The sequence below is a fragment of the Tenrec ecaudatus genome, chromosome 5 (assembly GCF_050624435.1).
Source record: "Tenrec ecaudatus isolate mTenEca1 chromosome 5, mTenEca1.hap1, whole genome shotgun sequence".
Taxonomy (NCBI): Eukaryota; Metazoa; Chordata; class Mammalia; order Afrosoricida; family Tenrecidae; genus Tenrec; species Tenrec ecaudatus.
In genome coordinates, this window is record NC_134534.1 from 148956500 (window position 1) to 148970056 (window position 13557).

Consider the following 13557-nt stretch of genomic DNA (forward strand, 5'->3'; position numbering starts at 1 on the left):
ATGAAAAGCTGAAGGTGGCTACCACACTCTGTTCCCTGGGTTCTGGTGGGGTCTTTCAGGTAACAGTAACAGTTGGAACTGAATTGTAGCTCAGAAGGGAAAGAGTGAGCAACCAGACTATTTCATTCTTGGTAGCTGGTCCCTCCAACCCACTTAAGCGGTTCAATTTCAGCTGTGCAAACCTACCACAGAAATCCCTAAACCCGAGGTGGTTTTCCCCCTAAGTTTGGTCCTATATTAGGGATGTCAGTGTCAATGCTTAGACACAGGAAATAGTCATAATGTCCTCTACTCACTCCATTCCCTGAGCCGTCTGCCGAGCAATATCAATCAACTGGAACATCTGGAACTTGGTCTCCTGGACATGCAGGTGTTTGTAAAGACTGCTGCCTTCACACCACTGGGTCACAATTGCCAGATTGTCCTTCGTCATGTATCCCATGAAAAGCAAGATGTTCACGTGCCGTGTTTTACTGGAGAGGGGAGGGAGAGAAAAGGCTCTAAACCTTCAGTTACTTCAGAACAGGGAGAGGGGTTCTGCTTGCCTTTGTGTTCTGGTCACCATCATGCTCAGACTTGAGGCAGCTGGCAAAGCAAACTAGAGAAATCTAATTCTGGTGTTCTGAGCAAACCAAGGGTTGTCACTAGTCCAACTGGTCTTGTTCATCAAGACGTCAGTCTTTCTTGTCAGTGTATAACTACGTCTCTCCTCACAGGCTCATAGGACCCCTTAGTTGTGCAATCCAGCACGAGTCCACTCATTCCTAAAAGTCCAAAGGAGGCAACCTGAATTTCTCTCTACTTCAAACCTGTACTGAGCCCACACAACTAAAACTATTAGAAGAGTATTTTTCTCATGAAAAAGATGCTAAAAATAAAGGTTTGCTACATAAACTGAACACTCTCTTAAGAGAGGTGCTTCTGACAATAGGAACTCCAGTCAGCCTGAACAACTACCCACCCACCCCGATAGCTGCATCATCTTCGCTGCTCCCTTCGCCTCACCCCCAACCACGTTAGGGGTTGGCCAGAACTGGCTAGATAGTTCTACTCACCGCAAGACAGCCACCTCATTCCTAAAGGCTTGGAACTGCTCAGGCGTTGGGTCAACGACCTTGAGGATCTTTACAGCAACATCTCCTGCAAATTATTTTGTAGTCAAAGCAATCAGTTAACCTTTTATTTTTCAAACACCCTAGTTTGGTGGAAGAAAAAAGTCACTTGTTCAAACTCGTACGCTTAAAACAGATGCAAATCTGAAGTAATTGAACTGCCTAAAAAGTTAAGTAGATCATACTACTGTCCTTAAAATACCATGCCAAGCCTGTTAACAGGATTGCTTATAACCATTCATTTCAACTCTGACACACCCAGAGTGATATCGGGTAATGTAGGTAGGGTCAATTGCCTCCACCTGTGTGCAAAGCGCATCCAGAGTTCTAGGAGACTTGAGATGGACCCTTGTATAAATGCAAAAGCTAAAAACCCAAACCCACTACTATCAAGTCGATTCTGACTCAGTGACCCTACTTAGGGTTTACAAGGCTGTGCTATCTTGACAGGAGTGGGCAACCTCATCTTTCTCCCTCAGAGTAGTTGGTGGGTTTGAACCCAACCACCTTATGGTTAACAGCCCAATGCTTTACCCAAGAGAGACACCAAGACTCCTAACAAACTCAAGACACAAAAAATTCAGGCTTCGGACTGGTTCATTCTGGTTCTACTGAATATCAGCTGGGGAATATGATTAAAATGTAGATTCTGATTCAGTACAATCCGAAGTGAAAATGCAAACGGAGTGGAGGCTACGCCATGAACTGGAATGAACCATGAAGCCCTGATTAAAGCTGGGCTACTCTGTCTTCAATGGCACCACAAATAGCCCTAATAGTGACTGCTCACTCCATCCTGGCACTGCGTGTGCTTTGAAAGAATGAGCTCCTTTCATCCTCAGCTGCCACGTTACGTAAACACCAGCAGAGTTTCAGCACTTGCCCATGGTCACACAGCTCAACCCCCACTCCCACTCAAAAAGTGCTGGAACCAAGATTAGAAGCCCCACAGCCTGACTTTTCTAACCACAACACTGTCAACCAATGGGAGTAAAACTAGCCTCGTTATGTAAGTTAGCAATATCTGGCTTTAAGTCCACTTTATGCAGCAGTTTTAGGAAGCACTTTCAATAGTTGTTATATGAATATATGTATAATAGCAATGAAAGCTTATCAGGACCTCAAACTTCCATGACAAATGAACTGACTAAGAAACATGGCCTTATAAATGAATTAGATGAATGGAAGCTTGCAGGTAACTAAGTTCAGCCCCTAAAGTAACAAGAATCCTGCAGCACGGCCCCTGCTGCTTTGGCGCAGTGCTCATTTCACTTTTGGGTATCACCAACTTCAAGGAGCTTTTTTTCATGATAGGTCGCAAACAGTTTACCCATGTTCTCTCCTTAACCAAGCAGCCTCCAAATTGGCTCTCTCAGTTTACCAGCACAACTTTTTGCTTAGGACCCTGGGCCGCCTATGTACCTGCTTTTGACTTTGAGCTGGAGAGATGTTAGCTACATCCTGAAATGTCCTCTAAGGAAGAAAGATCCAGTAGAATTATGTGGGACAGACAAGTACAACAGCCTTAACCTCGTTATTTACCATTGCGTAAAATGTCAGAATGTCTGCGTAATGCTCACTCCGGTGGAGTCTGAGCCATGGCAGGATCCTTAGAGGGCAGGGTTTCTAAGAGGAGAAAGTATATCTCCTTGTAGAGAAGTAGAAAAGTTTTGGGAGATACACCAAATGGGAGAGAAGATGGTTCAGAATGGGTACGAAAGTGCCAAAGCCATGGTAAGGGGGAGAAGAGAAACATGAGCGGGGCTTGTGAAACACGAGAGCGGTGGCTCTCAACTTGCTGCGACCCTTTCATACGGTTCCTCATATGGTGGTGAACCCCCAGCCATAAACTTATTTTCGTTGCTACTTCATCACAAATTTTCAAAATTTGCTACTAGTATGACTTGGGCGGCCCCTGTGAATGGGTCCTTTGACCCCCCCACAAAGGGGTCGCGACGCATAGGTTGAGAACCGCTGCCCTAGAGGGTGATTTGGGCACAAGCAGCCAGAAAAAGGGAACCTGGGAGGCGATAGCCCAGGGCAGAAGCAAGCTCAGTGGGGACTATGGAAACAGAATGGAGGTGATGAGGAAAGGAGCTCTGTAAGGTGAACTCACTCAACCCGGCAATCAGCAGTAGCAGGCCAAGAAAAGGTTGAAGGGCTGCAAAAAGGCAGTTGGAGGGGGTGCCGGGTATGACCCCCTCAGGAGAGGCTGTTGTGCAGAACTTCCCCCTCATGGCCCAGTTTTGTAATCCCCAGGGCCCTCCTTGGGCATGCTCTGATGTCACTGCACACAACCCCCAGGGCACTCGTCCCGGGCCGTTTCAAAGGGATGCCCCGCACAGGGCCGGACTCTGACCTGTCAGCTGCACATCCTCCAAATCCCCACACTATCTGCCTCGAGCTTCAACGAACATAGTTCAGCCCTGTTCTTTTCTGTTGATTCATCACAGCCACTTAGTCTTCTCACCTTCCCAAAGTCTAAGCATTACCGACGGAGGCACTCCACATCTCATTTAAGCCATCCACAATACCCAGGTCTTTATCCAAGTCAATGATGGGAAAACGGAACAGGTCCACTCCCTCAGGGACCCTTCTGCCACCCAGTTCATTTTTAATTTACAGTAACGATAAGCAATGTCTTACTGAAATCTAGCTTTATTTTATAACTACAGCATTCTCGTTGGCCTGCCCGAAGACTTTGTTACGAAAGGGCACGTTATTAGCCAGGTGCGCCACCTTTCCAGTCCATATTGGCTCTTCTTTCCAAGCAAGAGCTCACAAGCCATCTCACAACTGGCTCTCAGAATCTGGTCCAGGATCAACTTCTAATCTCTTCATTTTCTGAAAAGTATGTGTGGTTGACCTTGTAGAACTCCCCAGAGCTGTTGAGCAATCTTATCTGCAAATTCCAAGGTCCAGCTAGGTCAGGGCCCTGGCCTTTGCCCTTGCAACCATCTGGGCCACACCCATCCCATTCTCACCCATCCACATTTGCTTAGCCCTTTGCATGGACACATTCAACTACAGCAAAGATGACAAGGTGGTTGCATTTCTTCTAATAGCACAGGCATCTCCACTGAGATCCAGGCTCTCCCATCCTTCCCCTATTCCAAGGCATGGACCCTTCTCCAAGTTTCTACTGTAAGCCTCTGCCTTTTCCTACTGTCCTCACTAATCAGTGAGTACGGATGAATTCCTCCTGGGGACCCCCATTTTGTGTTTGTTTTCACTGAGGCTTCTCCCTATCACGCTAATTTGGGGTGCGGTCTGGCCAAACTTCTCCAAAACTTTTTGACAGTCTCCGACCATCTGAAACCTTGAAGTCATTAAGCTTTACTTTGAGCCCAACACCGCACCCCCCCATCTGTTCCAATTCCTTTCTTGGGGAGACTTCACTCGCTCTACGGAAGTCATTCAGAGACCTGGACTTCTGTGGACAGGCAGGGGAGTAGCCCACTTTACACCTGTTGTTGCTTTCCCCCCAGACACTTGAACCTCCCCCTCTGGCTTCTATGCAGATGTCACGTTCCCAAGGAGCTCCTCTCCCTGCAAGACGGAGAACGTACCCTATGGGCTTCTGAGTGTAGTGTATGGGTGGAGGGAGTTTGATCTTTCTGCGGACCTGGTGATTAGCAGCCCAACGTATAACCCACACCTGCTGCCACCAAGGCTCCTGACACTCAGACAAGCTTCCCTCTATTTTTCTCCTTAGTATTTATAATACACTACAGACTTTCCTTTTCTTACGGATGAGAAAAAACCTTAATCTGCTTTGGTCTAGACTTTAAGAGAATGTCTAGAATGAAAAGGATGCCTTTAAAGGACTATACAGTTGAGCCTTAAACAAACATGTCTAAATGACAGGAGTGCATTTATATGGATTTTTTTAAATGTTGTATGATGCTAATTCTCTTTCCTTCAGGAGCTCTGTAGTGCAGTGGGAGGGGATCTCATAGTTCTCAGTTATCTTTCATCATGTTTAGTGCAGTATCATACACCTTAAATGATACCATGTGCCAAAACAAAGTGCCATACCGATGCTAGAAGTGCTCCCAAGAAGCACAGAGAAGCCATGACATGACAAGAGAAAGCTGACTGGCTTATGAGGTAGGATAGACAGGTCTGTAGCTGTGCTTGCCGGCCATTTAAGATAAATGCCTAAGCATCAGGATCACCACTAGAAAAAACTCTTGACGCTCTTATTCTTGTTCTTTTGTGAAATACCTTTTTTGTTGTTTAGTTCTGTATTTTTTTAAATCATTTTATTGGGGGCCCTTACAACTCTTGTGACAAACTATACATCAATTGTATCCAACATATTTGTATGTATATTCCATCTTTCTTTTCTAGATATTTACTTTTTTACCTAAAGACATTTACTTTCCATTGAGCCCTTGAGATCAGCTCCTTGTTTTCCCTCCCTCCTCCCCCTGAAATACCTTTTTATCTGATTTTAAAATGCAGTTCTTCCAGAAGGTCATATATAATCAGCTGCTTTATATTATCATTAAGGCTCCTGGATAATACTAGTCTATTACTAAAGCTGTTGGGGAGTCAAAAGCTGTATTTGGAGTTTTGATTGCACAGGGGCAGGCACCCCTGGCCCCCGTGTTGTTTAAGGGTCAACTGGACTTCATTCATTTCGATGAGTGAGATAAATGGCAAAGGTAAATGGCCATTTTTAATGGTTAGTTCATAAAATAGTGTATCACCATCAAACCAGAACTTCGTTTCCATTAATAGAAAAGTCTTTAATAGAAAGAGGTAAATGTAGTAGGAACAAGTTAAAATACTTTCCTATTGTTATGTTTTAAGACATAAGGTTGATACCGCCAACACTGCAGAGGGGAAGAACTACTGCTACTTGGTGAATTCCATGTGTTCTTTTCATTTTTGACACCAATTCACTTTCCTACTTGACTCAGGCAAGGTTTTAAGCATCAGCCTATGCCTTGGGCTGTCGTGGAGACGCCCAGCTGTTGATTACAACAGTTTACTGGTGCCACCGTTAAGTAGTCTGAGGCGGTTTTTCCAGAATTGTGGGGGGTCCTCTTCTCATGGATGTTCTCCCTTCCTCTTTGTACCATTGCGTGTCAGCCTCTGAGGCCATCTGCATCCTTTGTAATGTGGTTACAATCAGTAGAGGGCAGGAATATCTGTCCCTAAACTTATACTCAAATGGAGGCTCTGGACACAGGTCCGACGACCTCTGTTAAGTAAAATTCATGGATCTGAGGCCTCTACCCTCTGCCTACTTCCACAGATCTGGACTGAGTTAAAAGAAAAAAAAAATCCTCAATAAAAGTTCACCAGAAAGTCATTGTTATAAATAAATTAAATACAATGTTATATCCCATATAGGAACCAGATTATCAAAATAAATTAAAGGGTGGTATAATACATAATATATAACCATCTAGAAATTATGGTTTCATCGATCCTCTTTTTCTGCTTCACTCACAAATTATAGCTCCTAAAAGGCTTTAAAAATAGCATGTATTCCAGAAAGACTCAATGTGGAAACCTCTGTGAGTGAACTGACATACTCCCTTGGACACCCTAGTGTGAAAAGCAGAGGACTTCAATCCCAAGATTATGGAATTGGGATTACTGAACTTTGGTCCAGATCTCTTACTTTGAGGGTGCCCAATGAATGGTGGCCTAGGACCACCATATATTTACTGTTTGACAGCCTACCTTGCTTTTGTATGTATGACATGTATCACTCTGGGGTGTGGTTCTGTCTTTGTGAATGAATATTGAAATTTTTGTCCTATCACTGACCCCCATTGTTTGTGTAAACAGTGTCCAATCACTTCAAAGTTTAATCTGTATAAGTCACTAATTCATGTGCTGTGATCTGAAGTCAGTCTATACTTGTATATTTTCCTTTTCTTAACAGTATTTTAAATTCTATACACTGGCTAAACGAATAACACTATCAAGATAATTACCTTTGCCCCAGGGGGATGATTTACAATGTTCTTCATCATAAAGGATAATGATGTTTCTAAACTGAACCACAGAGCTAAATAGACCATATAGGTATATGAGAATGGACTTGGAGCTCACAATTATGGCCCCAATCTAACATGTTTGCGCTTATGAAGGGATCACAAAGATATGCATATTATAGTGTAGGGAAGAAACCAATTGGTGTCTAGCAATCAGAAAGAATTGTGGCTGGTGTCTTAAAAGCTTCCCTTAAAACAAGCAGCCATGTAAGGGAGGTGTCAAGTAAGTACATATGGAAGAAGCACACCAGGCTGTGTGAGCCAAGGATTGTAAATAATAAAATTCAAATTCAAAGGAGGGAATGGTATTAGAGCTTAAATTGTGAACATGAAGTTTGCAGAAGAAAACAAAACTCTACTGCCATCAAGTAGCAATTTTAGCTAGATGTAGCTAGTCAAAACGTAATGCCTTATCATTTGATCTCCCTTTTGACACTCTTTAAAGTTGCTTCCCCTTTTAATGTTTTCTACTTTCAACTGAGGTGTTTTCCGGTTTTATCTAGTCATTGTTGGTTTTGTTATTTTTTTGCTTCCTGTTTGTGCTCTGTATGATTTTCTGTATATGAAATCCAGGCTAGGTAGATCTACAGAGAGTAAATGGACTGATAATGGCCTAGGGGCATGACAGGGAGGATGGAAGAAAATGGGGAGCTAACAAGTAGTACAAGAAGAAACGGACTGCGGGGATGACTGCACAAATCTCAGTGTGAAGTTTAAATAAATAAACAAAAGGGGGGGGAAGCAAAGAACAACCTGTATTAACCTTCCCCCTATAATAAAAGCAGTCTTATTATTTCAGATACAAGCCACCACCAAATCCTTACCTTCCCCACGGGTTCATCTACTTGGGAGATGTTCTTTCTCAAGACCTGGGAGGCAGGCCAGTAATACAGATAGTGATTTTCAAAAGATCATTCTATATATAACTTACAAATGTTTGATCCCGTTCCTGTCTCCTCAAAGAGCCTGAAATTTGTCAGGTATTACTTACAGGTGGAAACCATATATTAATGAGCATAAAAGCTTTCGAAATTTGGAGGTGCTTCTGTTCTGAATTTGCAAGGTCCTTTCATTTTTTAACTTTTCTTGGGGTTTTTTTTCGGGGGGGCTGTTTATCTAGAAAAGTAAATCTAATGGCATTTAAGTGCAAATACTAGCAATTAGGCTCTTTGTCATTTTGTTTTAAGTATACTCTGAATTTAGAAGAGATGATTTGGGGGGAAAATACTTCATTTTCAAGAAAACACTGCCCTTACTTGCTAACATGGTAAACTTAGGCATCAAAAACCTGACCGAGAAATGTTGACCATATTGAGAATATGTACAAACTGTAGCTACATTGAGTTAAAATATCTTTTTCCAAGTGGCAGAGGTGTGTAAATTAAAGTAAAAACACTGACACGGCTCCTACACTTGAAAATAAGTTTATTCCATCGAGAAACCCAAAATCAATCCCAAGTAAAAGCCTCAGGGAACCTGGTTCAGGAAGCTCCCACCTCTCTCTCCTTTGCCCAATGTTTGACCATGGGGATGTCAGTTCCCCCCTTTCTCGAACACAGAATCTCTAAGGGCCTTTCTACCTCCAAGTCCTTTCTAGGATTCATGCATTCCTCACAGCAACAAGTGTTACATGTATTTAAAGTGCTTCAAAGCATGCCCGCTATGTGCTTGCAAGAGGGCCCCAACAAATGACTATAGGCTATAAAGTATACCATGTATACTCCACAGTATACAACAACAACCATTTCAAATTTTGTTCACTACTTTCTACTGACGCTGAAAACTTGAAGACACCAATTTAAAGCATTGTGAGTCCAAGGTGAACACTGGAATTACATGGAGATATAATAAAGTTTAATACTTTGGGGGGAGTAATATCTGTTAAGTTAAGAAACACAGTTGGCCTTATTCCCTCTGGTCTTCCCTGGGCTGACATCTAATAGGACTCACACAGACCCCCATACTTACCATGCCATTTACCCTTATAAACAGTCCCAAACGATCCTGACCCAATTCGGTTGGAGAGCATCACTTCACTGGCTTCTATTTCCCAGTAATAGCTTGAATCTCTCTGTCCACGAGGTCTCTGGAATGGTAAAAGGTTATTTAATGAGGTCATCAAAGAAAAGATCTAGCTCACCCCACTCTCACATTCTTTAAAGACAGAGAAAACAAAGCCCTACTGCCGTCAAGCAGCAAGCCGAAGGAGAGCAGAAGTGACCCCATAGTTTCCAAGGCTGCCAACCTTGACAGATGCTGACGGTCACATCTTTCTCCCATATGGTGGCTGGTGGGTTTGAACTGCCAATTCCTTGGTATGCAAGTGGGTGCTTTAACCACTGTGCCACTGTGGCCCCAAAGATAGCCAGCCATATGAACTATAATTACAATTTTTGTCATTTAAGAAAATGCTTCCGACTCACAATGTGCCACATTAAATGTGCCCCGCCGTACATAATAGCAAACGAGCAAGCTGTCGCTAACATTTTAGAGTGCATTTAGGGTAAACTCCCAAAATAATGTGAAAGCAATCTAATTTCCAACTAGGATTTCTCTTATTACCCCTAACCCACAAGAGGCACTATGGGTCATACTCACAATTTTGTTTTTCTCCTGGGTCCCAGATCCTGGTGCCCGCTCTCTCTGTGCCGGCACAGGGGTTTTGGGCTGTGACCAGCCTGTTGGGCTCAGGTTGTTGGGACTGCTAGACAAGGCTGAAGGTGAGGCTGGACAGACAAGACAAACAAAATCGACATGTGGGTAAGCCCAAAAAGGTACACAGACTAAAGACAAAAAGCCCATTTCTATTTGCTGCGTGGATATGAATAAGTACCTGATTCACTGTGGCTTCGAATTGCATCCTGAAAAGAAAAGGAAGGCTGGTCAGCTTCTATACCAGAAACTTTGTATTGGGGGACGGAGAGGGGATTGTCAGCATCCAAGTAGATTATAAAACCTCTACACTATAGACACTTTAATTATATACTCTACATTCACCAAATCTCAGTGGCCAAAGTCTCCAAAAGTTTTTATCAAGCATCACTATTTACATTAATTTTTCACTTACAGTGCAAAACACATTCATTTTTTTCCCATAGGAACACATAGTTAGCAAACTAATAGTTTTTAAAGGAGATTAGCAAAGTTATTATCAGTTGAGATACTTCAGAGATTGGAAATTTTGCTCTGTTACAGCTCCAAAATACCCAAAATAAGAAACAAAATGCGGGTTGGGTGGGAGCTCACTCATACTCTACTAAAAGAAGCTTAGCGCACCATCAGGTAGATGTGGGATTTGACAAAAAGAAGCACACCATGACTACCTATTTCATCCAAATCTAAAATCATGCAAAGTTCAAAGGATCACAAATCCTCTACTCTGAAATCTTCATTTTACATATACAAAAACATCTGAATGGGCAAAGAACTTGACGTAGGCAGTGGAGGAAAGGACAAGGAGAATTCCATGGATCTCAGGCCAGGATAGTTTCACCACAAAGTGCTGCCTCCTATCATCCACATAAAACTCTGAAATTACATTCCACTTAAGCAATAAGTCAAAGAGCACCTGTACAATTTGAGAAATTGTTCAGGGAATAATTCAAATCCCGCGCCTACACAAAACTCAATCTTAATTTTTAAAATCCTCAATAGAATGGAGAATACACTCCCATAAAACAACTTGGGCCCCCTAGCCACAAAAGAGATGGTTTTCCTTCTTCTGGAAATTCCTCTTGTGTGTGTGTGTGTGTGTGTGTGTGTGTGTGTGTGTAACTGCAGTCAAGGTGGAATTGTCTAACACAACTCTTCTGAAAATGCCCTCACTCAGAGATGAGTAATCAACCAAGCTGCTCTAGTTCCTTCTTGGACAACTTCACCCAAACATCCTACGAGTTTAGCCATAAAGACTGGTTCTGGGGGTCCCAACAGATTTCCAACTACCTTCTGCTTCACTAGGTTGATGACGTCTGAGGAGAGAAATATAGGAAGTCCAGAAATCTGTATTTTGGTGCAGGGCGGAAAACATGGGTCAAAAGTCATCTCGATTTCAAATACTTCATTATCTAACTAATCTATAGTTTCATTTTTTTAAAAAGTCACACTGAATTTTTACTAGCCAACATTATATGTTCATGTATAAGGATATTTTTAATACCACAGTATTTTACTTTCCTGTATCGCTTATATACGTCACATTTTAGTTTGTGCTAGGTTCAACAACTAGATTGATTATCCTAATAGAAATTTTCCTATCATCCTGTAATCAAAATTTCAGTCCAACAATTACACTGGGTTTAAATAAAAGCAACATGGACTTTAAAATGCTGAGTCATCGCGTGATAAAATTTAGGCATGTGGTTAAATATATATATTGCATCTAAACTACAGGGAAGATTAGAAAAAGGTAAGATAGTTACTTAATAAAAATTCAATAATTTTCACTTTTAATTTCTTCTCTATTAGCATCCTCACATAGGAGGAGGTCATGTAATAGCAGTAACCAGAATATTATTTTATTACTGTAAGGGCTAATCAAAGCAAACAGTAATAATTCATACATGGTTTGCTCATAATCACTGTATTATATACAAACTACCCTCACAAGAATTGGATACATTCCGAAGCCCACATTTTTGCCGAGTTCCGGCCACCTCTCATTAGTAGGACAAGTAAAGTACTGTGCAACCTGTGAAGGCTGGAATCTGTGTAAAGCAGAGAACAGGGAAAAAGGAAAACTCAGTATTTCCCACTAAACCAATTTTGAAAATTGTGAGACCAAAGAAAACAAAGCAGTCCTGTCGAGTTCCAGCTTCACAAGATTTACTGTATACTGGAAGTGGCCCGAGGTAAGAAAGAGAAACCATGCCTATGTTTACAAATGCCCCCTGGGTTTTATAAAGAAGCCATTTATGATGTAGAGTGTACAGTTATCTCTGCTAAACTTTCAATAACATATATTCCAACCAAACTGATGTGAGCAATTAAATAAGTCTTTGGTTGGAACTTGTAATGTCATTGGCCTCAAAATCCCACTTGAGAAATTTATCTATCAGCAATACCACACACTCCCATGTTGAATATGTTAAATATACTTCATTGCCAAAAATGAAAACATGGAAACAAGTCTGACAAGAAATATAAAATCTAAATGAACAACTGTGTCATTTTTGACAGTCAATTGTCTACTGTCTGAATCTTAGCAATCCTGTTAATGACAAGAAAGCAAAGGCATGAAGAATAATACCTACTCTTCCCCTCAAACAAAATCGTCTGGACCACGCCCTGGGAGAAGCATTCAGGCTGTTATTCTAGTCCAAAGCAATGAGAAATAAAGAAAGAACAAAGGAAGTATTTTAAGTGTCTTAAGTTGTTATTAAAGATGAACCAGAAAGCAAACCAAACAAATAGAACATATCAAAAAGTAGAGAAAAGGAAAAGCAGGTTGAAAATACTCACTTTGAGAACTTTTATAACCTCCCTAAATACTAAATTATTAAAATGCTAGCATTCCATTCTTTTATTTCTATATATAATCACTTAAAAGTCTTTCAGAGATTTGTAGTTCTTCATCACTATTTTAGTAAAACTGCGTTTTGTCTTATTCTAACTCACTAAAACCCTCCTCAAACTGACATGGAAATAAATTAACATGTTAGCAGTTTTTTTAAAAAAAGTTCTTCACTTGAATGATGTAACAATTGAATTATTTAATATCAGTATATAAGATGTTATGAATTAAAAAGAAAATTTTTAAAAGTTCAGGGGCCTCAGAAAGTGCCACACATTCCTTATCAGGGCTGAAACTATACAGTCAACCCCACCTATAACTAATCCATCACCACTCAAAACAGTTTACCCAAGGGGCCCTATTACCTCTATCACCCTGCTGTCCACAGGCAGAGTGGTGCTGACCATGTGGACATTGGGTGTGGATGTTGACCTCTGCCTCTGGGAGAGTGACCCCTCAGAGGAGGAGCTGGAAGTGTTGAAGGTGAAGGCGTGGGGTGTAGAGTATCTGTGCTGGGAACTGGGCAAAGAGGAGAAAGAAAATCCCATTAGTGGCACGCAAACTGCCCACTCATTAATAAGTCTTTCTACTGCTACTGCTACTTCATTAGAAACCCAGGAGCAGATGCTACCCGTGCCATATTCTCTGACAGTTTGCAATCTATCAATATACACAACTTATAAACTCTTAAGTGCTCTTGCAGGCAAACTTTTGCACCCCCAAAAAAATACCGTATATACTCGAGTATAAGCCGACTCGAATATCAGCCTAGGCACCTAATTTTACCACAAAAACTGCATTAAAAATGTACTTAAAAACTCAGCTTATACTCAAGTACATACGGTATGTGTTCTTTGTTGTCATATGAAAAGCAGAATAATACATCTTCTTAATAAACCACCTCCACAGAATACTCCAA

General features: G+C 41.6%; 1 protein-coding gene across 4 annotated transcripts in view; it reads right to left on the reverse strand.

The window, feature by feature from the left end:
- Positions 1-13557, reverse strand: part of RAF1 (Raf-1 proto-oncogene, serine/threonine kinase) — an 85641-nt gene that overhangs the window by 5397 nt on the left and 66687 nt on the right. For all 4 annotated transcript variants that reach the window (XM_075550052.1, XM_075550050.1, XM_075550051.1 and 1 more), the window contains 6 exons: positions 13004-13157; positions 9963-9990; positions 9728-9855; positions 9098-9215; positions 1056-1140; positions 297-473 (listed from right to left, as the gene is read on the reverse strand). In XM_075550052.1, the coding sequence (XP_075406167.1) occupies positions 297-473; positions 1056-1140; positions 9098-9215; positions 9728-9855; positions 9963-9990; positions 13004-13157 (690 nt within the window). The remainder of the gene's footprint in view (positions 1-296; positions 474-1055; positions 1141-9097; positions 9216-9727; positions 9856-9962; positions 9991-13003; positions 13158-13557) is intronic.